Source organism: Pantherophis guttatus, chromosome 4 (assembly GCF_059756535.1).
Source record: "Pantherophis guttatus breed Tessera chromosome 4, ASM5975653v1, whole genome shotgun sequence".
NCBI lineage: Eukaryota > Metazoa > Chordata > Lepidosauria > Squamata > Colubridae > Pantherophis > Pantherophis guttatus.
This window is the reverse complement of record NC_142066.1, coordinates 154,984,557-155,006,149: the sequence shown is the minus strand read 5'-3', so window position 1 is coordinate 155,006,149 and position 21,593 is coordinate 154,984,557. Positions and strand designations below refer to the sequence as shown.

Below are 21,593 nucleotides of genomic sequence, written 5' to 3'. Positions count from 1 at the left end.
CTGATGATCGCGGGGCTCAGCTGGGATCATCAGAGGCTTTTAAAAGCATTTTTTCTACAACCTCTTCGGCCGAAGAGGTTATAGAAAAAATGTTTATAAAGGGGAAAAAAAGCCTCTGCCGATCAGGCAAGTCAGCTGGGATTGTCAGAGGCTTTAAAAACATTTTTTTACAACCTCTTCAGCCGAAAATGGTTTTAAAAGTAAAAAAAAAAGTTGGCCATGCCCACTCAGTCATATTACCCCCAACACCACCAAGCCACGCCGATAGAACCGGTCGTAACAAATTTTAGATTTCACCACTGTTTGAAAGGTCACTAAATAAACTAAATAAATCAAGGACTTCTTGCCGTGTTGATTGGCTATGCTTGCCTCCTACAGAAATTGCTTTCTCGGCAACTTCACATCACCCCTTATTTGATCTTATTCACAAGTATTAAAACAGATCCAGAGAATCAGAATGAGGACAATGGAGAGGCTAGAATTTAAAACCTCTAAAAAAGAAATTGAAGGAGCTGCGCCTATTCAGCCTTGAAGGAAGGAATTGGAAGAGGATTATCAAGCTCTTTTTATATAGTGAAAAGGATAATACAGGCACAAAAGCCTGTTTGCCCTGATTCCAGAAATAACGCAAGCCATGAATTGTGGGTTGTTTGTACAGAATATGGGATGGGGTGGAGTGGAGTGGAGTGGAATGGAATATAGAAATAAGAATAGAATAGAGTAGAAACAGAAACAGAAATGAATAGAACAGAATAGAAATAGAATAGAATAATGCTTTTTGTGCGTCGAGGAATATCAAAGCTGCTTGTTTCTCTGGATGTGTTTCGTAATATTCTAATGTATTCATTATCGTTCTTATATTATTTTTTATGTGTCTGGTGGGTAAAAATCCATTCAGATCTGGTTGTATGATTTCATTTAATATGTGTTTCATCCTTTCTGCCATTATCGTCATAAATATAGTCTGCATTCAGCAGCGAGATTGGCCTATAATTTTGGATTTTTTTCCCTTTCCACATTATCTTTGGGAATTAAGGTTATCAGTGCTTCCATCCAAGATTCTGGTACCATTGCTTGCTCTAGTACTTCGTTATATATTTGTAATAGTAAGTTCTCTAGCGGTTTTTGTAATTCTTTGTAAAATTCCGCTGGAATTCCATCTGAACCCGATGTTTTATTGCTTTTTTGTTTTTGAATTGCCCTTTTTAATTCTAAACTTAATTAGAAACCAGAACAAAAAATGTTTAACTTAATACTGATGAAACTCACATTGGAGTAACTGAGTAACATTAAAAAAAGAGATGTGAATAGAATAGAATAGAATAGAACAGAACAGAATATAGAAATAAGAATAGTAGAGAACAAAGTAGAATAGAATAAGAAAAATAGAATAAAACAGAACAGAGCAAAATAGGGTTGGAAGGGATCTTCTCCTCTAACCCATTTTCACATATGGCTTATGCTAATTTCAGAGAGGTCCATTAAATAGGAAACCAAGAAGAAGATATTTTATCTCTTTAAGCTAAACTGAAGGGCAACATAAATGAATTTATGGAAACTGTTTAGCAGTTATGGAACAGCAATAAATGGCTTGTAGTGCTTCATTTTGCCACTAGATGGCCATCTAGATTCTTCCCAAATGTTGACCATCTGCAGAACAAATTTACCCAAATATAACTCAGATTTATTTGAATTTGTACAGTCCCCCAAAATACTCAGATTCCCCAGTTCCACTATTTCTTCTCGGAGGTGCACTCAGATTGAAATTCAGCTTCTTCTCCAATCCCTGGTTAATTTTTACAGCCAAGCCTTTTGGAGAGGCAATACTCTGGAAGCTTATAAATAAACTCACCAACAGATCCATTCTTGGAAAGGAGACCTATTAAATCTTGAAAAGTTTTGCAAAGTTCCTGCAAAAGATGTTTCTCCTTGCTTGACATTGCAAAAGAGTTCTCAGCCCTGCAGCACTCCAGAAAGTTTGCATTTCAGCATTGGAATGGTTGAAAGCATAGGTAGTCCTCGACTTATAACCATTCACTTAGTGACCGTTTAAAGTTTTAATAGTCCTGATGCATCTCCATCTCCATCTTCTTTTTTATGTCTTTTCCCTCTCTGCAATATACAGGTAGTCCTCAATTTACAACCTCAATTTTACAAAAATCATGACTTATGACTGGTTCTCACACTGAGAGCAATCACAGCATCCCTAGAGTTATGTAGTTAAAATTTGGGTACTTGGCAACCAACATGGATTTACCATGATTGTAAGGTTCTGGGGTGATTTATGGTTTTCTTCTGGCGTACAGAAGGAATCTCTTGGTGGTCTCCCATCCAAATGCAAGTAGTTCCTTGACGTAGGAGCACAACTGAGCCCAAATTATTTTGTTGCTAAGCGAAGCAGTCATTTTGTCCCATTTTGCAACCTTTCTTGCCGCTGTTGTTAAGTGCAGTTGTTCAGTTAGTCACAGTTAGTTATTAAGTGAATCCGGCTTCGTCAGAAGGCTGCAAAATGAGATCACGTGACAGTTTGCAACGGTCATAAATAAGAACCAGTTCCCAACTCTCCGAATCAGTGATCGTGGGGAAGCTGCAGCGGTTGTAAAAAACAGGTCATAAGTCACCTTTTTCAGTGCCATTATAACATTGAATGGTCACTAAATGAACTGTTGTAACTCAAGGACTACCAGTACTGAGCAGCTCTGAATTTGCATTCCTTCTGCAAGGCCAATCGGAGTCAAGAGGTTTGCATTATAAATTACTTGAGACAACCTCTTCCTCCTCCTACTACGTGCCTTGGCCTGCTGTAATTCCAAATTTTCTTCTGCAGTGCAGAATAAACGGAGTCCGGGGTTCAAACAACTTACCATAATCTACGTTCACCACGGTGAAGAGAGCTGGGCATTTGACATACACGACTTCACCCACCAAAGCTGGTTTCCAGCAAGTGATGTTATCCCACATCCCGGCGCAACCTATAGAAAATAAAGAAACAATTTAAAAATAATGCAGAAAACAAGAGAAACAGTTTTCGAGGACTTTCTTTTGTGTTTTCTTTTTAATTTAAATTTAATTTATTCATGCCTTTATTATTTTGTAATTGCTATTTTTTTTTATTTTCTATATTATTATAGTTTTATTCATTCTTTATTTATTTGCTATTCTATTTTTTTTTTTTTAATTTGATTTATATGCCGCCCTTCTCCGGAGACTCAGGGCGGCTTACAATGCGTTAAGCAATAGCCTTCATACTTTTTGTATATTTATACAAAGTCAGCTTATTGCCCCCACAAATTGGGTCCTCATTTAACCTACCTTAGAAAGGATGGAAGGCGGAGTCAACCTTGAGCCTGGTAAGATTCGAACCTGCAGAAATTGCAGGCAGCTGTGTTAATAACAGGGTGCATTAACCACTGTACTACCAAGGCTCCTTAATATAAGTATTAAGCTTATTAATACTAAATACTAATAGTATTTAAGCTCCTTAAAATAAGTATTTTATTACTTATTTATTAACTCATTGTTTTTCATTTATTTGTTTCGTTATTTTTTATTTTATTCATTTTTTATTTGAATTGATTTTTAATATTAAAATATTTAATATTATATATTTTTAATATATAATATATATTAATATATTTTAAAAATATTTTTAATTGGCTTGTTATTTTAAATTGGGGCCAAATTAATATACATCTTTTTAATTGTTTTTAATGTTTGTATTGTATGTTTTTTATCTGGCTATACACCGCCCTGAGTCCCTCGGGAGGAGGTGCGGTATATAAATTTGAAATAAATAAATAAATAAATAAAATTTTGTGTTCCATTCTTTATTTATTTGTTTTTGTTTCATGGTGTTTTGTTTGGTTTTTTATGGGGAGTCCTCGACTTACAACAGCTCATTTAGTGACCCTTCGAAGTTCCAATGACAGAAAAAAGTGACTTATGACCATTTCTCACACTTACGACCGTTGCAGCCTCCCCATGGTCACGTGATCAAAATTCAGATGCTTGGCCACTGACTCATACTTATGACGGTGGCAGTTTCCCGGGGGTCATGTGATCCCCTTTTGTGACCTTCTGACAGCAAAGTCAATGGGAGAACCAGATTCACTTAACAACTGTGTTACTAACTTAATAACTGCAGTGATTCGCTTAACAACTGTGGCAAGGAAGGTCGTAAAATGGGGAAAAAACTCAGTTTAAAAATGTCTCACTTAACAACAGAAATTTTGGGCTCAGTTGTGGTCATAAGTTGAGGATACCTGAACCTCATAGAGTCACATGATCAAAATTCAGACGCTTGGCAACTGACTCATATTTACAACAGTTGCAGTGTCCCGGGATGTGTGTATGTCACATGATCCCCTTCTGCGACCTTCTGACAAGAAACTCAATGAGGAAGCCAGATTCACTTAACAACCGTGTTACTAACTTAAGAACTGCATTGATTCACTGAACAAATGTGGCAAGAAAGGTTGTAAGATGGGGCAAGATTCACTTAACAACTATCTCATTTTGCAACTGAAATTTTGGGCTCAGTTGGGGTCATAAATCGAGGACTACCTCTACTATGGTCATAACTCAAGGACCTCCTGTAACAGAAAGAAGGAAGGGATTACACAAAGCTTAAGGACATTTGAGAACTTCATGAAGAACTTGGCAATTGTACACATATGGTTTGTCTGTTGTGGTTTTTCTGGGATGTATTTTTTTTTTTATTAATTTACATTCTGGAATTTTCTGCCTGTTTTTAAAAGATTGATCCACATTTATTTTTGGAAGAATGCACTGTGTCGCATGTTAAGTTGATCGTGTTCCAGTTTTGCTGCTGGCTCACGCTCCTATTCAGACTGCCACACTAGGAAGTCGGACAAAAATCAAACACTAACTCTCATACTATTAAGAATAAATAATTTTTTTAGAGACACCCCTTAGAATAATGCATTTGAACAGCACAAAGGCACACAATGGTTTACGGGAACCCAAGTTGCACTCTCTAAAAATTTGAACAAGGACAGGAGGAAAAAAAAAAAAAGCAAGATGGTTTTAATTGAAATTAATAAAATGAAATTTGGGTGACGTTTTCCCCGTGGATTTAACCACATCCCTTTTCTGCCCCATCCAAAATTTATAATTTCCATAGCAACTTTAGGAGATGTTTTGATGGCCAAAACAGGATTATGTAATCCCTGCACTCCTGCATTGCAGCAATCATAAAATGTATGAATGGAGAACATCACATTGTCTAAGGAGCCTATTTTCTCCAACGGAGAGTTTTAAAATGAGAAATCAGCTCTCTTGTTCCGTCTTTGATGGAGGGCTTATAGTGCTGCCTTTCCATTCCATGCCATTACATGTATGTTTATTGATTGCGTGATTAGATTTCTATCCACCTTTTATTATAAGTAATGCAATGTACACAATACTGCTTCCTCCTCCTATTTTCCCTACTACAACAACCCTGTGAGGTGGATTGGGCTAACCCACCTGTCTTTCATCCCTAAGGCGGGACTAGAACTCACCGTCTTCTGGTGATTGGCTCAAAGTCACCCAGCCGACTTTTATGTCTAAGGTGGAACTAGAATTTATTGTCTCCTGGTGATTGACCCAAAGTTACCCAGTCAGCTTTCATGCCTGAGTCTGGACTACAACTCACCATCTCCTGGTGTTTATCCCAAAATCACCCAGCCAGGTTTCATGCCTAAGGTGGGATTAGAACTCACCACCACTTAATAATTTGCCCAAAGTCATCCAGATGGCTTTCATGCAAAGGTGGGAATAGAACTCACCCTCTCCTGGTGATTGGCTCAAAGTCACCCAACCGGCTTTTATGCCTAAGGCAGGACTAGAACTCCCTTCACCAGGTTTCTAGCCTGATGCCTTAACCACTGCACTAAACTGGCTCCAAATTCCATCTTTATCTCTAGAAAATAACGGGCTCCCTATAGAAGGAATCATTGTGCTAAACCAACTTTCGGCGTTAATAATATGTCCTTAATTTCAAGATGACGGGTAAATCAACCCTTGGGGGTAGGAAATTTGCACTGAAAGCTTCAAAGAGTAAAACTCGTCTGTGTCCCTCCTTGTCCGAAACTCTTTTGTTTCTTTTTCTTCTCCAATTATGGGTGAACAGCCCGCCTGGAGCTGAACAATTTTTCATCTTAAGCGAAGTTGTTAGAAGAAGCTATGCCTGGAGATGAATACGGGAACTCCTTGGCTTACAACAGTTTGTTTAGTGACCGTTCAAAGTTACCACCGCACTGAAAAAGGTGAGCTAGGCTCATTTTTCGCAGTTACGACCTTTCCAGAGTCACCATTTGATCATGTGATCAAAATTCAGATGCTTGGCAACAGGCTCATATTTATGACCGGGGCTGTGTCTCCCAAGGTCACGCAATCCTCTTTTGTGATCTTCCAACCAGCAAAGTCAACGGGAAAACCAGATTCACTTAACAACCGGGTGACTGACTAATCAACAGCAGTGATTCACTTAACAACTGAGGCAAGAAAGGCCGTAAAATGTGGCAAAATTCACTTAACAAGTGTCTCGCTTAACAACAGAAATTTTGGGCTCAATTGTGACCGTCTGTATAGGTAGTCCTCGAGTTATGTCCATAATGGAGCAGTGAAGTGCAGTCATGTCAGAGGTTGTAGAAAAAATGCTTTTAAAAGCCTCTGACGATCCCAGCTGAGCCGCGCGATCATCAGAGGCTGTTTTTTTAACTTTTAAAAGCATTTTTTCGGCCGAAGAGGTTGTAGAAAAAATGCTTTTAAAAGTTTAAGAAAACAGTCTCTAATGATCGCGCAGCTCAGTTGGGCATGGGGGTGGGGGTGGGGGGCAGGGATTTTTGCTACCGGTTCTCCGAACCATCCATTGCCATTGCTACTGGATTGGGCGATTTCACCCCTGAGTAGTACCATAAAATTATATATCAATGGAAAGATAATTTAATCAAGAATGTAATGCAATAACTTTTATGAAGGATTTGCTATTAGAATAGCAGTTGCAGTATAAAGAAGAAAAGTGAAAAAGCAAGATATACAAAAATGACCACCATGTCAGTTAATACTTAGTTGGGTAACCTTTAGCATGAATTATGGCCTTACAACGTCTTCCCATGGAGTGAACCAAGTCTTTTAGTTCTGCAGCTGTTCTCATGGGAAACTAAGATTGAATGATGGCTTCTATTAACTGGGTTTTATTGCTGGGTCACTTCTGACTAACAAGTTTCTTTAGTCAGCTCCATAGATTTTCCATTGGGTGAAGGTCTGGGTTATTCCCAGGCCATTCCAGCAGTGGATTAGGATTATCTTGAAACTCCCCCCAAAAAAGTGGTGTTATTAGCCATCAAACCTCAAAAATACACTTTTCCCAAAAGGTTTCCACAATTTTTGGCCACTACTATAGATCTGTCAATACTTCGAACAATCATTAAATGACTGGTCATAAGTCAAGGAGTCCCTGCAATTTAGATAAAAGCACTTCTTTCTTTCATTTTCTGGTTGTCTTGCTCCTATGAATATTTAATCTGGGTGTTTTTAGTGGAATTTCTATTGTTTTAAAATGTTTTTTAGTATTTTTAATTGTAATACAAGTTTTGGAATAGTAAGTCTTATGGAGTCATAGAAATTGAATGAATGGATGAATGAATACAGGTGCTTCTTGACTTACGACCACAATTGAGCCCAACATTTCTGTTGCTAAGTGAGACATTTGTTAGGTGAGTTTTGCCCCATTTTATGACCTTCCTTGCCACTGTTGTTAAGTGAATCACTGCAGGGATTAAATGAATGACATGCTTGTTAAGGGAATCTAGCTTCCCCATTGACTTTGCTTGTCAGAAGGTCACAAAACAGTGTCACAAAACGGCGTAAAATGGGGCAAAACTCACTTAACAAATGTCTCACTTAGTAGCATAACACTTGGGCTCCATTGTGGTCATAATTCAAAGACAATCTGTGAAGTAGAATTAATTTACCTGGTCGTGTCTCTTAACTAGTCTACCAGATACGGTTGCACACTTTTCTAAGGAAAATGTGGAAATTCCATTTTTGTGTTTGTGTGTTTTTCTGAATATTTAAGCATGTTTATTATTAGGTATTCACTTCTGAAGAATACTTAGCAAATACTGGTGTTTTGGAATTAATTCAAATTCTAAGAATTGTCCAGATATCACTGAAATATATACTGAGTTTGCTGAGCAAAGCTGGGTTTCTATTGTTGTTGTTTTTTGCTACAAACAATGCTATAAGACTGAATAATTCTATATTTTTTTCAGCTGTTTTGACAATTCTATTTAAGCTTCCAACACTTTAATAACTATGGGGAAACAATTTGCCGGTTTATTCCCTAATCTCTCAATTTCGGTGGTTAAATCCTGATATTTCACAATTTTTTCCCAGTCTCTTTTCAGCTATTCTACTTTACTGTCAGTTGGTATTGTCGAATCTGTAAATAACCTGCTCTTCTTCAACTACTAGGGATGTCCAGCATATTATGTGCTGGAGGTTGTGCTGTCTGAATTCAGGAGTCCCCAAACATTTTTACGTGGTTGTTTTAGAGCACTTTTCCCCCTTGTTTGGAAAAGATGGCAAAATTCTATTTAAGAACTTTTAAGGTTGAGAAGATGGTTGAGCAGGGATGGTTGACAAGGAAGAAAGGAAGGAGTAGGGGAAAGAGGGAGGGGAGAGAGGAAGGGGAAGGGGGAAGGGAGGGGAAGGGAGAGAGAGAAGAGAAAGGAAAGAAGGGATAAGGAAAGGAGGGAAGGGAGGAGAGGGGAGGAGAAGGAGAAGGAGGAAGAAAAGGGAAGGGGAAAGGGAGGGAGAGAGAGGGGGAGGGGGAATGAGGGAGGGGAAAGAGGAAGGGAGGAAGGGTTAGGGGAAAGAGGGAGGGGAGGGGAAAGGAAGTAAGGAGGGAAGGAAAGGAAAGGAGGAAGGGGAGGGGAGGAAAGGAAAGGGAAGGGAAGGGAAGGGAAGGAAAGAGGAAGGGAAGGGAAGGGAAGGGAAGGGAAGGGAAAATAGGAAGGGAAAGAGGAAGGGAAGGAAAGGAAAGGAAAAAATAAGAAAGGAAGGGAAGAGAAGAGAAAGAGGAAGGGAAGGGAAGGGAAGGGAAGGGAAGGAAAGGAGAGAGGAAGGGAAGGAAATGAAAGAGGAAGGGAAGGGATGGGGAGGGGAGGGGAGGAGAGGAAAGGAAAGGAAAGGAAAGGAAAGGAAAGGAAAGGAAAGGAAAGGAAAGGAAAGGAAAGGAAAGGAAAGGAAAGGAAAGGAAAAATAGGAAGGGAAAGAGGAAGGGAAGGAAAGGAAAGGAAAGGAAAAAATAAGAAAGGAAGGGAAGAGAAAGAGGAAGGGAAGAAAAGGAAAAAATAAGAAAGGAAGGGAAGGAAAAGGAAGGGAAGGGAAAGGAAAGGAAAGGATAGGAAAGGAAAGGAAAGGAAAGGAAAGGAAAGGAAAAGAGATAACAGAGGAAGAGGGATTGTCCCATCTTGTCCTAATCACCAAAAATACAGCTAGGGCCAGGCAGAAGAATGATACAACCAGTTAACCTTACAGCTTACATTTTTACACAACAGTTCCAATACACGGAGTGTGTCCCTATCTCACCCTCTTCCTGCTTCCTTAGCTCTCCTCTTCTATTTGCCAGCAATTTTCAGGAGGCTTCACTTGTTGGTTGCATGAAATAAAGTGATTTTTATTTTAAAGAGGGAAAAGAAATCCTTCTACGTTTCCCCAATCCTGACACCAAGGGGGCATGAGAGAAAATATCCCTCTCGACCCACAACTCCCAAAGGACATTTTTTTCTGCTTCTTTCCCCAAATCCCCTTTTTCTTTCCAGAAAACAAATGTTGACGATGAGCAAAAAAACACTACGAGGGGGAATTCTCCCGATGCCAATTGAGCCAAATGAGTCTTGCAGCCATTTGAACATGGAAGCGAATGAGCAAAACCACCAGGACCATTCTGCAGGCTGTGTTCGTGTGTGGAAATTAGGAGTAGTTTTTGCCAAGACGGGGAGGAGAGATAATTTCACAGATGTGCGTTTTGGAAAACGCTGCCTGCTCGGTGGCGAGAGGGTCTAAGACAGCTGTGCCTTGGCTCAGGAGGGGACGGGCATTTGGCACGCTGTTTCAATGCTTCATCGAGGGTTTGCCAGACCCAACGGCGAGATCTTATTTCGACAGAAGGGCTGGACTGGGTGGTCCTGGGTGGTCTCGGAGCTTGGTGGTTTCCCTACAGACGTTTCATGACCCAACTAGGGAACCTCATCAGTCGTAGAAGGGAAGGGGGGCAGGGTTTGCAGGGAGGAGGAGGAGGAAGAGGAGGAGGAGAAGAGGAGGTGGTGATGGTGGAAGAGGAGGAGGAGGAAGAGGAAGAAGAAGAGGAAGAGGAAAAGAAGAGGAGGAGAAGGAGGAAGAGGAGGAGGAAGAGGAGAAGAAGGAACAAGAGGAGGAGGAGCAGATGGAGGAAGAGGAGGAAGAGAAAGAGGAAAAGAAGAAGAGGAGGAGGAAGAGGAGGAGGAGGAGAAGAGGAGGTGGTGGTGGTGGTGGAGGAGGAGGAGGAGGAAGACGAAGAGGAAGAGGAAGTGGAAGAGGAAAAGAAGAGGAGGAGGAGGAAGAGGAGGATGAAGAGGAGAAGGAGGAACAAGAGGAGGAGGAGCAGATGGAGGAAGAGGAGGAAGAGGAAGAGGAAAAGAAGAGGAGGAGGAGGAAGAGGAGGAGGAGAAGAGGAGGTGGTGGTGGAGGAGGAGGAAGACAAAGAGGAAGAGGAAAAGAAGAGGAGGAGGAGGAAGAGGAGGAGGAAGAGGAGAAGGAGGAACAAGAGGAGGAGCAGATGGAGGAAGAGGAGGAAGAGGAAGAGGAAAAGAAGAAGAGGAGGAGGAAGAAGAGGTGGTGGTGAAGGAGGAGGAAAAGGAAGAGGAAAAGAAGAGGAGGAGGAGGAAGAAAAGGAGGAGGAGGAAAAGGAGGAAGAGGAGAAGGAGAGGAGGAGGAGAAACAAGAGGAAGAGAAAGAGGAGGAGATGAGGAAGAGGAAGAAGAGGAAGAAGAGGAGGAGATGGAGAAGAAGAAGAGGAGGAGATGGTAGAGGAGGAGGAGGAAAAGGAAGAGGAAAAGAAAAGGAGGAGGAGGAGGAAAAGGAGGAGGAAGAGGAGAAGGAGAGGAGGGGGAAAAACAAGAGGAAGAGAAAGAAGAGGAGAAGTTGGAGGAGGAGGAGGAAGACGCGGAGGAGGAGGAGGAGAACTATGGGGTCCTTGGTGCTCTCTGAGCTTGGTAGCTTTCCTGCAGATGTTTCATGAACCCACTAGGTAACATCATCAATGCTAGGAGGGAATGGGAATTGGGAGGAGGATGAGGAGGGCTGTGGGGTCCTTGGTGCTTTTTGACCTTGGTTGTTTTCTTGGAGATATTTTATGATGCAATCAGGCAACGTCATCAGTGCCAGAAGGAAATGCAATTTGTGCTAATTTTATATACAGGTGGTCCTCAACTTATGACCACAATTGGGCCGAAAATTTCTCTTGATAAACTGGATTCCATGTGATTCACTTAACAATTGCAGGGGGTTGGACTAGATGATCTCCAAAGTCCCTTCCAACTCTGTTATTCTGTTTTGCTTAACAATCCAGCTCAACCCGTCTTAACAGCCATCATGCTTAGAAAGGGAAATTCTGGCCTTAATTGTGGTCATAAGTCTAGGACTACCTTATAAAGAATTGTTAACTTCAGTGTATTAGCATTGTTAGTTAGTGACCATTTGCAGTTACATGGCACTGAGACAAAGTGACTTATGACCGTTTTCACACTTACGACCGTTGCAACATCCCCATGGTCACATGATCAAAATTCGGACGCCTGGCAACTGGTTCATACTTACGACGATTGCAATGTTCCAAGTTCAAGTGTTCCCCATTATAACAAAGTCAACAGAGAAGCCAGATTTACTTAATAACCAGGTGGCTAACTTAACAACTGCAGTGATTCACTTAACAACTGTGGCACGAAAGGTCATAAAATGGGGCAAAAGTCACTAAACAAATATCTCACTTAACAAGAGAAATTTCGGGGTCATCTGTGGTCTCCTCAGAGTATCTTCCTTACTGATTTTGAGATCTGGTAGGAATTTTACTGATTTTACTGATTTGTGGTGAGTTCCAGCACATACCTGGGGATGATTCATTGAAGGTCGTACTGCTGGTCAGTTTCTGGATGTTTTCTAAACACGCTTCTTGTTCCTTTTTGATGAAACAATCAGAATGCATGGATGCAGCCTGCGGAAAAGCAAAAAACAGACCCACAGTGAGAATGCCAGATTTCAGGGCATGGGGGAAATGGAGGGTCAATGGCTGATTAGTGACCTACATACCTGTCTATTATCATCTCTCTTTCTGTTTATCCATCTAACATCTCTATCTCTCTGTGTATCTATCTATCTATCTATCTATCTATCTATCTATCTATCTATCTATCTATCTATCTATCATCCATCCATCCATCCATCTTTTCTTTCTTTCTTTCTTTCTTTCTTTCTTTCTTTCTTTCTTTCTCTTTCTTTCTATATCTATCTATCTATCATCTATCTATCTATCTATCTATCTATCTATCTATCATCTCTCTCTCATCTATCTAACTATCTATCTATCTATCTGTCATCCACCCACCCACCCACCCATCTATCTTTCTTTCTTTCTATCTATATCTATCTATCATCCATCCTTCCATCCATCTATCTATCTATCTATCTATCTATCTATCTATCTATCTATCTATCTATCTATCATCTATCTATCTATCTATCTATCTATCTATCATCTATATCTGTCTGTCTATCTATCTATCTATCTATCTATCTATCTATCTATCTATCCATCTATCTATCATCCATCCATTTATCTATCTTTCTATCTATATCTGACTATCCACCCATCCATCCCTCTCTCTCTCTATCATCTATATCTATGATATCTATCTACCTACCTACCTTTCTATCTATATTTATCTATCCATATCTATCTATTTATCTATCTATCTATCTATCTATCTATCTATCTATCTATCTATCTGTCATCCACCCACCCACCCACCCATCCATCTATCTTTCTTTCTTTCTATCTATATCTATCTATCATCCATCCTTCCATCCTTCCATCCTTCCATCCTTCTATCTATCTATCTATCTATCTATCTATCTATCTATCTATCTATCTATTGATCTATCTATCTATCTATCTATCTATCTATCTATCTATCATCTATCTATCTATCTATCTATCATCTATATCTGTCTGTCTATCTATCTATCTATCTATCTATCTATCTATCTATCCATCTATCTATCAACCATCCATTTATCTATCTTTCTATCTATATCTGACTATCCACCCATCCATCCACCCATTCACCCATCCATCCATCCATCCATCCATCCATCTCTCTCTCTCTCTCTCTCTCTGTGTCTCTGTGTCTCTGTGTCTCTGTCTCTGTCTCTCTCTCTCTCTCTCTCTCTCTCTCTCTCTCTCTCTCTCTCTATATATATATATATATATATATATATATATATATATAATCTATATCTACAGTATCTGTCTATCTATCTATCTATCTATCTATCTATCTATCTATCTATCTACCATCCATCCATCCATCCATCTTTCTATCTATATCTCTGTCTATCCATCCATCCATCCATCCATCCCTCTCTCTCTCTATCATCTATATCTATGATATCTATCTATCTACCTACCTACCTTTCTATCTATATCTATCTATCCATCCATATCTATCTATCTATCTATCTATCTATCTATCTATCTATCTATCTACCATCCATCCATCCATCTATCTTTCTATCTATATCTCTGTCTATCCATCCATCCACCCATCCATCCCTCTCTCTCTCTCTCTCTCTCTGTGTCTCTGTGTCTCTGTGTCTCTGTCTCTGTCTCTCTCTCTCTCTCTCTCTCTCTCTCTCTCTCTCTCTCTCTCTATCTATATATATATATATATATATATATATATATATATATATATAATCTATATCTACAGTATCTGTCTATCTATCTATCTATCTATCTATCTATCTATCTATCTACCATCCATCCATCCATCCATCTTTCTATCTATATCTCTGTCTATCCATCCATCCATCCATCCATCCCTCTCTCTCTCTATCATCTATATCTATGATATCTATCTATCTACCTACCTACCTTTCTATCTATATCTATCTATCCATCCATATCTATCTATCTATCTATCTATCTATCTATCTATCTACCATCCATCCATCCATCTATCTTTCTATCTATATCTCTGTCTATCCATCCATCCACCCATCCATCCCTCTCTCTCTCTCTATCATCTATATCTATGATATCTATCTATCTATCTACCTACCTACCTTTATATCTATCTATCCATCCATATCTATCTATCTATCTATCTATCTATCTATCTATCTATCTATCTATCTATCTATTGGGGGCGAATCATTGGCCCCCACGGAAAGGGCTCGTAACTTGGGCGTCCTCCTGGACTCACGGCTGTCTTTAGAAGAGCACTTGACGGCCGTGACCGGGAGGATTTTTCATCAGGTTCGCCTGATTCGCCAGTTGCGTCCCTTTCTAGATCGGGACTCGTTACGCACAGTCACTCATGCCCTCGTCACCTCTCGTCTGGACTATTGTAATGCTCTCTACATGGGGCTCCCCTTGAGGTGCACCCGGAGGCTCCAACTGGCGCAGAGTGCGGCCGCGCGGGTGGTTATGGGAGCAACATGGAGCTCCCATGTAACACCTCTCCTGCGCGAGCTGCACTGGCTCCCGGTGGTCTTCCGGGTGCGCTTCAAGGTTCTGGTTACCACCTTTAAAGCGCTCCATGGCTTGGGACCTGGTTACTTACGGGACCGCCTACTACCATCAACAGCCTCCCACCGACCAGTACGCTCCCACAGAGAGGGGCTCCTCCAGGTGCCGTCGGCCAAACAATGTCGGCTGTCGGCCCCTAGGGGGAGAGCCTTCTCTGTGGGGGCACCGACGATCTGGAATGAGCTCCCCCCAGAGATACGGAGGATTCCGGATCTGCGCACCTTCCGCCGCGAGTTGAAGACGCTTTTGTTTCATCAAGCTGGCCTCGCCTAAATCTCCTCCCTTCTAAAGTGTAAATTCTAAATTTTTAATGGATTTTAAAATATGGGTATTTTAAATTGGGTATTAATTCAGCCAAATTTATTTAATTCATTTTATTCGATTTTAAATTTTGTATATCTATGTGTTTTATTTCATGGCTGTGCACCGCCCTGAGTCCTTCGGGAGTAGGGCGGTATAGAAATTCAATAAATAATAATAATAATAATATCTGTCATCCACCCACCCACCCACCCATCCATCTATCTTTCTTTCTTTCTATCTATATCTATCTATCATCCATCCTTCCATCCTTCCATCCTTCTATCTATCTATCTATCTATCTATCTATCTATTGATCTATCTATCTATCTATCTATCTATCTATCTATCTATCTATCATCTATCATCTATCTATCTATCAAATCTATCTATCTATCAACCATCCATTTATCTATCTTTCTATCTATATCTGACTATCCACCCATCCATCCACCCATTCACCCATCCATCCATCCATCCATCCATCTCTCTCTCTCTCTCTCTCTCTGTGTGTGTCTCTGTCTCTCTGTCTCTCTGTCTCTCTGTCTCTCTCTCTCTCTCTCTCTCTCTCTCTCTCTCTCTCTCTCTCTCTCTCTCTATATATATATATATATATATATATATATATAATCTATATCTACAGTATCTGTCTATCTATCTATCTATCTATCTATCTATCTATCTATCTATCTATCTATCTACCATCCATCCATCCATCTTTCTATCTATATCTCTGTCTATCCATCCATCCATCCATCCATCCCTCTCTCTCTCTATCATCTATATCTATGATATCTATCTATCTACCTACCTACCTTTCTATCTATATCTATCTATCCATCCATATCTATCTATCTATCTATCTATCTATCTACCATCCATCCATCCATCTATCTTTCTATCTATATCTCTGTCTATCCATCCATCCACCCATCCATCCCTCTCTCTCTCTCTATCATCTATATCTATGATATCTATCTATCTATCTACCTACCTACCTTTATATCTATCTATCCATCCATATCTATCTATCTATCTATCTATCTATCTATCTATCTATCTATCTCCAGTCTTCCCTCTCTGTCTCTCTCTCCCTCCCTGCCTGTCTCTTTCTTTCCTCCCTTCCTAACTTCAAAATGAGTAGCTTTTGGGGGTGGGTGGGAGTCTGTCCCAACTTGGAATGGCCAGTAAACGAAGGATCATTTAATTTTGCGAAGCTTTTTTTCTGGAGACCTTGTTTTGCTAATTAGAGCTTATAAAACCTATGCTAGACCACTCTTAATTGTTCAACTGTCTGGAATTCCTCCCATATATCTGACCTCAGGACAATCGAGCAGGTTCAAAAATATTTAATGAGAAAAATCTTGCACTCTTTTGTACACTACAGAATTCCCTATTATACGTGGTTCAGAATTCTCGGTTTGGATACCTTAGAACTGCATCGCTTGCGGTCAGATCTAGGTATTGCATACAAAATTATAAGCAGTAAATGACTTTTTTTGTTTTGTTTTACTCGCAATAATACCTGCGCTAACAACCACTTTATACTCAGTGTAAATCGTTCCAAACTTGACTGTAAAAAATATGATTTCTGTAATAGAGTTGTCGAAGTCTGGAATGCCCTACCTGATCCAGTTGTCTCAGGTACAAATTTTCACAGTTTCAGTCACAAATGGACTTCCGTGGACCTTACTTCATACTTAAGGGGTCAGTAGAGGAGGCGTGCGTAGGTGCCCTAACATGCCTATCTCCCCCCCGCCGCCATTGTATTTTTTTCCCTTTTATTCTTGTTCTCGTTTCTTTTTGACAAATTCTAATGAATAAATAAAATAAATAGATCATAATTCGAGGACTATCTGTAGCAACCGTAATGAGTTGATTGCATAAAGAGTGTGGCTGCATCGCATCCCTCTGCATCGCATCCCCGAATTAAATGTGTTTTTTTTTTGCATCATGTCTCCAAATCAAATACACATCTGCAAGGAACCCACTAAAGAATTACAGATATTGCAAGCACCGTTTTAAACCTTCCTCAATTGCTCTCCCTGCCGAGTGGCGCATCACCGTTTCTACTTTCCAACACGACCGTTTTGTGGCATTACAATGATTTTACAAGAGGTTCTGATTTGACTCGAGATGCCTTCAGCGCGTGTTTACAGCTTTCAGCACTGAACTGAGAATCCGTCTCAATTTCCTCCCAAGGGAAATAAGCGAGATTTGGTACAAAATGATAGCTAAAGCAGGACGAGGCACGTCGAGAAGACACAAATAAAAACAATGTTTGGAATCAAACTGTTTTGGGAGCCTGGAAAATACAGGTAGACTTCGACTTGCATCCAGTGACCATCCAAAGTTACAATGGCATTGAAAAAAAGTGACTTATGGCCATTTTTCACACTTACGACCACTGCAGCATTCGCATGGTCACACGGTGAAAATTCAGACAGTTGGCAACTGACTCGTATTTATGACGGTTGCCATATCCCAGGGTCACGTGATCCCATTTTTCTGACAAGCAAACTCAACGGGGAAGCCAGTTTCACTTAACAACCATGTCACTAAATTTAACAACTGCATTGATTCGCTTAATAACTGTGGCACAAAGTGTCGTAAAATAGAGCAAAACTCACTTTTTGCTCGAGCCCAAAATTTCTGTTGTTAAGCGAGACATTTGTTAAGTAACAAATGTCTCGCTTAACAACAGAAATTTTGGGCTCAATTGCGGTTGTAAGTCGAGGACTACCTGTATGGAATTAGCGATTTTCTTGGTCTGCCAATGACAAACGTCAGCAACTCCATGAGAGCAGAGTTTCTCAGCTTGGCGATTTTAAGGTGTAGAATGTTAGAACCCACCCCTCTCCTAGAAGAATAAAATACTTTGAGGAATATTTAAAAAAGGGAGAATATTATATTTCCCTGGATGAGAAAAGGAGAAACATGTTTTTAAAGACAGAGCAGTTCCCTGCAGTTCCCTGCTCCCAGCAGATATTTGTGCCCATTGAGAAAGACTGGGCCAGTTTATCTACAACACAAAAGACCTCAGCTCCAGGGTGATGGGATTAAGACATGACCCTCCAGGACATAATAGGATTATCTAGCAGCAGAGCTCACCACATGGCACAACCAAGCCCCTACATTACATCAGCTCAAGGTTCAGTCAAACCTGACTTCAAGACAAACATGTCCGCAGGGAGTCTAACAGCAACCAATAGAATACATGCCCTTGCCACAGGAACAGGAAGCTCAAGTTCAAAGCTCAAGAGAAGGTATAAATACCTCTCACTCTCCACTCCATGTGGTCAGCTGCCCAGGACCTCAAAGGAGCCTGGTGGTGCAGTGGACTAAACTACTGTTAAAGGTAGTATTTAGCTGCCAGCTGCCTGCAATTACTGCGAGTTCAATTCTCACCAGGCTCAAGGTTGACTCAGCCTTCCATCCTTTTGAGGTAGGTAAAATGAGGACCCGGATTGTGGGGGCAATAAGCTGACTTTGTATAAAATAGAACACGCTTAGGGGGGGCCAAAAATCCTACTAAGCAGGTATACAAAAGTATGAAGGCTATTGCTTAAAAGCATTGTAAACCGCCTTGAGTCTCCGGAGAAGGGCGGCATATAAATCAAACTAATAAATAATAAATAAATAAATAAACCCATGTGTTCCTTTTCATCAATAAACCATCTTTCCAATCAGCCTCCATGTTTCCAGTGTCTTCCTCCCTATTTGGAACTGAACCCAGATGGATATTTCTTCCAACAAAGGTAAGCGGACTTCAACTCACAGAATTCCCCAACCAGCAGTTTTAACGATGACATGATTCACTTAACAACTGTAGGGATTCTTGCATTTATGATGGTTTAAGAGTTCTAGGTCATGTGATCCCCATTTGTGACATTCCCAGACGGCTTCCAACAAGCTAAGTTAATGGGGGGGGGAGAGAGAAGCTGGATTCATTTAATGACCTTGTGCTTCGTATGGATTCATTTATTTATGAATCTTATATTCATTTAACAAATGTTTCACTTTGCAGTCCCAAAGGTGCTTTTCCAGGAGGCAACTGGGACATTTTTGGGTTTTTTTTTTTTGAAGACGTTTTGCTTCTCATCCAAGAAGACTCTAAACAAACGGTCGTTAAGTCGAAGACTACCTACATCTCTTGATTCAAAGACAAATCGGAGGAAAACAATGTTAGAGAATGTTACCCCCACCTCTGTAATTTCTTATTTGTTTTCCAAGTTTGCATCCCCAGCAGGCTCACAATCCAGAATAACAGAGTTGGAGGGAACCTTGGAGGTCTTCTAGTCCAACTCCAGCCCGAGCAGGAGACTGTATACTACTCTCGACAAATGGTTGCTCAATCTCATTTTAAAAATCTCCAATGATAGAGCACCTGTCCCACAACCTCTGGAGATGAGCCATTCCACTGATCAGTTGTGTTAGAAAGAGGTTCCTAAACATAGGACATGGACCTAATCCCTTTAAGGGATTATTTATATATATATATTTATATATATTTATTTATATATATACATACATACATACATACATACATACATACATACATACATACATATTGTTCTTTTTTTCGTAGGTCTATATGTGCATTACTGTTCTAGGGTTTTTCCTACGTAAATCAAGATGTTTGTATAGCCATAGTTAAGTGACATCCCAAATCACTATTTTCTAGGCTTTATCAGACATTTAAGCAGCATTATGCTGTCTGCTGTAAGACTTAAGGGAGATATATATATATATATTCTTACTTCTTCGTAGGGTTTATGTGTGTTTTTCCTCTAGCCAGGTTTCTCCTATGTAACCAAGGACTGCAGAAAAACCTTGGTTACGTAGGAGAAACCTGGCTAGAGGAAAAACATGTGTGTGTGTGTGTGTGTGTGTGTGTGTGTGTGTGTGTGTGTGTGTGTTTGTTTTCTTTTCTTATTGTAGGCCTTTATGTGTATTTCTTTTTAGCCAGGTTCTTCCTACGTAAACCAAGATTTTTATGCATCTCTAGTTCAGTGAAATCACAATTCACTAGTTTTGGGTTTTTTTTTCTTCAGGCAGCCAGCAAGCACTCTGTTGCCCATTGGGAGACTAAGTCTTAGTCTCCTGAAGAAAAAAAGCGTAGAAACTAATGGATTGTGATTTCACTGAACTAGGGCTGCATAAAAATCTTGGTTTACGTAGGAAGAACCTGGCTAAAGAGAAATACATACATACATACATATATATATGTATGTATATATGTATGTATGTATATGTATATATTTACATATATGTGTGTGTATGTATGTATATATATGTACACACACACACACACATATGAATATAGCTTGAAATAGATTTATACTAGTTTTCCTTTATTTCTTTATCAGCAAAATATAAATTATATATATATATATATATATAAACAAAAGGAAAACAAAGGCACAACGGGTGTGAAAATTATAACCGTTGGCTCCCCAATTGAGATGAGGAACAAAAGCGAAACCCTAATCAACCAGTCTCCCATCCTGCAAATAATGCATCTGCTGCTATTGTTCCAAAAGCAGGTGGCACCTATTACTTTACTCCAAACCTTCTAATCAAATTCATTTCAGGAACAGCTCCAGGTTTTAGGAGTTACAGAGAATTGAGGAAACAGCTATTTCCTAGGTAGATGGTCTGAGCGCTTCAGAGGAATTTCACCGACATCTTGAACTTAACAGCCTATAAGAGTCACCTTCTAGGGATGATGGATGGCATAATTAATAGAGAGATAAATTATAGGAGAAAGAAAGAAAGAAAGAAAGAAAGAAAGAAAGAAAGAAAGAAAGAAAGAAAGAAAGAAAGAAAGAAAGAAAGAAAGATAGAGATGGATGGATGGATGGATGGATGATAGAGAGATTAGAGAGAGAGAGATGAGAGGGAGGATAGATAGAGAAAGATAGAAAGAATAGAGAGAGGGAGAGATGGATGGATAGAGGGATAGATACAGATAGACAGACAGAGACAGAAAGATGGAATAGAGGGATCAGATAGACAGAGAGAGAGAGAGAGAAATAGATAGAAGGAGAGAGAGAGAGATGGATAGATGGATAGAGACAGATAGAGTCAGAAAGATGGAAGAGAGAGATCAGATAGACAGGCAGACAGATGGATGGATAGAGGGATAGATACAGATAGACAGACAGAGACAGAAAGATGGGATCAGATAGATGGATGGATGGATGGATAGATAAAAAGAGAAAAATAGAAAGAGAGAATAGAGAGATCGGATAAATAGATGGATGGATGGGTAGAAAAATAGAAAGAGAGAGATCAGATAGCTAGATAAATAGATGGATGGATAAATAGAAAGCTAGAAGAGAGAGATCAGATAGATAGATGGAGGGAGGGAGGGAGGGAGGGAGGGAGGGAGGGAGGGACAGATGGAATTCAGCTTTAGTTGTGAGTTTCTCTA

General features: G+C 40.0%; 1 protein-coding gene across 12 annotated transcripts in view; it reads right to left on the bottom strand.

The window, feature by feature from the left end:
• Positions 1-21,593, bottom strand: part of ADCYAP1R1 (ADCYAP receptor type I) — a 108,307-nt gene that overhangs the window by 41,273 nt on the left and 45,441 nt on the right. For all 12 annotated transcript variants that reach the window (XM_087893123.1, XM_060683159.2, XM_060683168.2 and 9 more), the window contains exons 3-4: positions 12,157-12,262; positions 2,865-2,972 (exon numbers count right to left, since the gene is read on the bottom strand). In XM_087893123.1, coding sequence (XP_087749249.1) covers positions 2,865-2,972; positions 12,157-12,262 — 214 coding nt within the window. The remainder of the gene's footprint in view (positions 1-2,864; positions 2,973-12,156; positions 12,263-21,593) is intronic.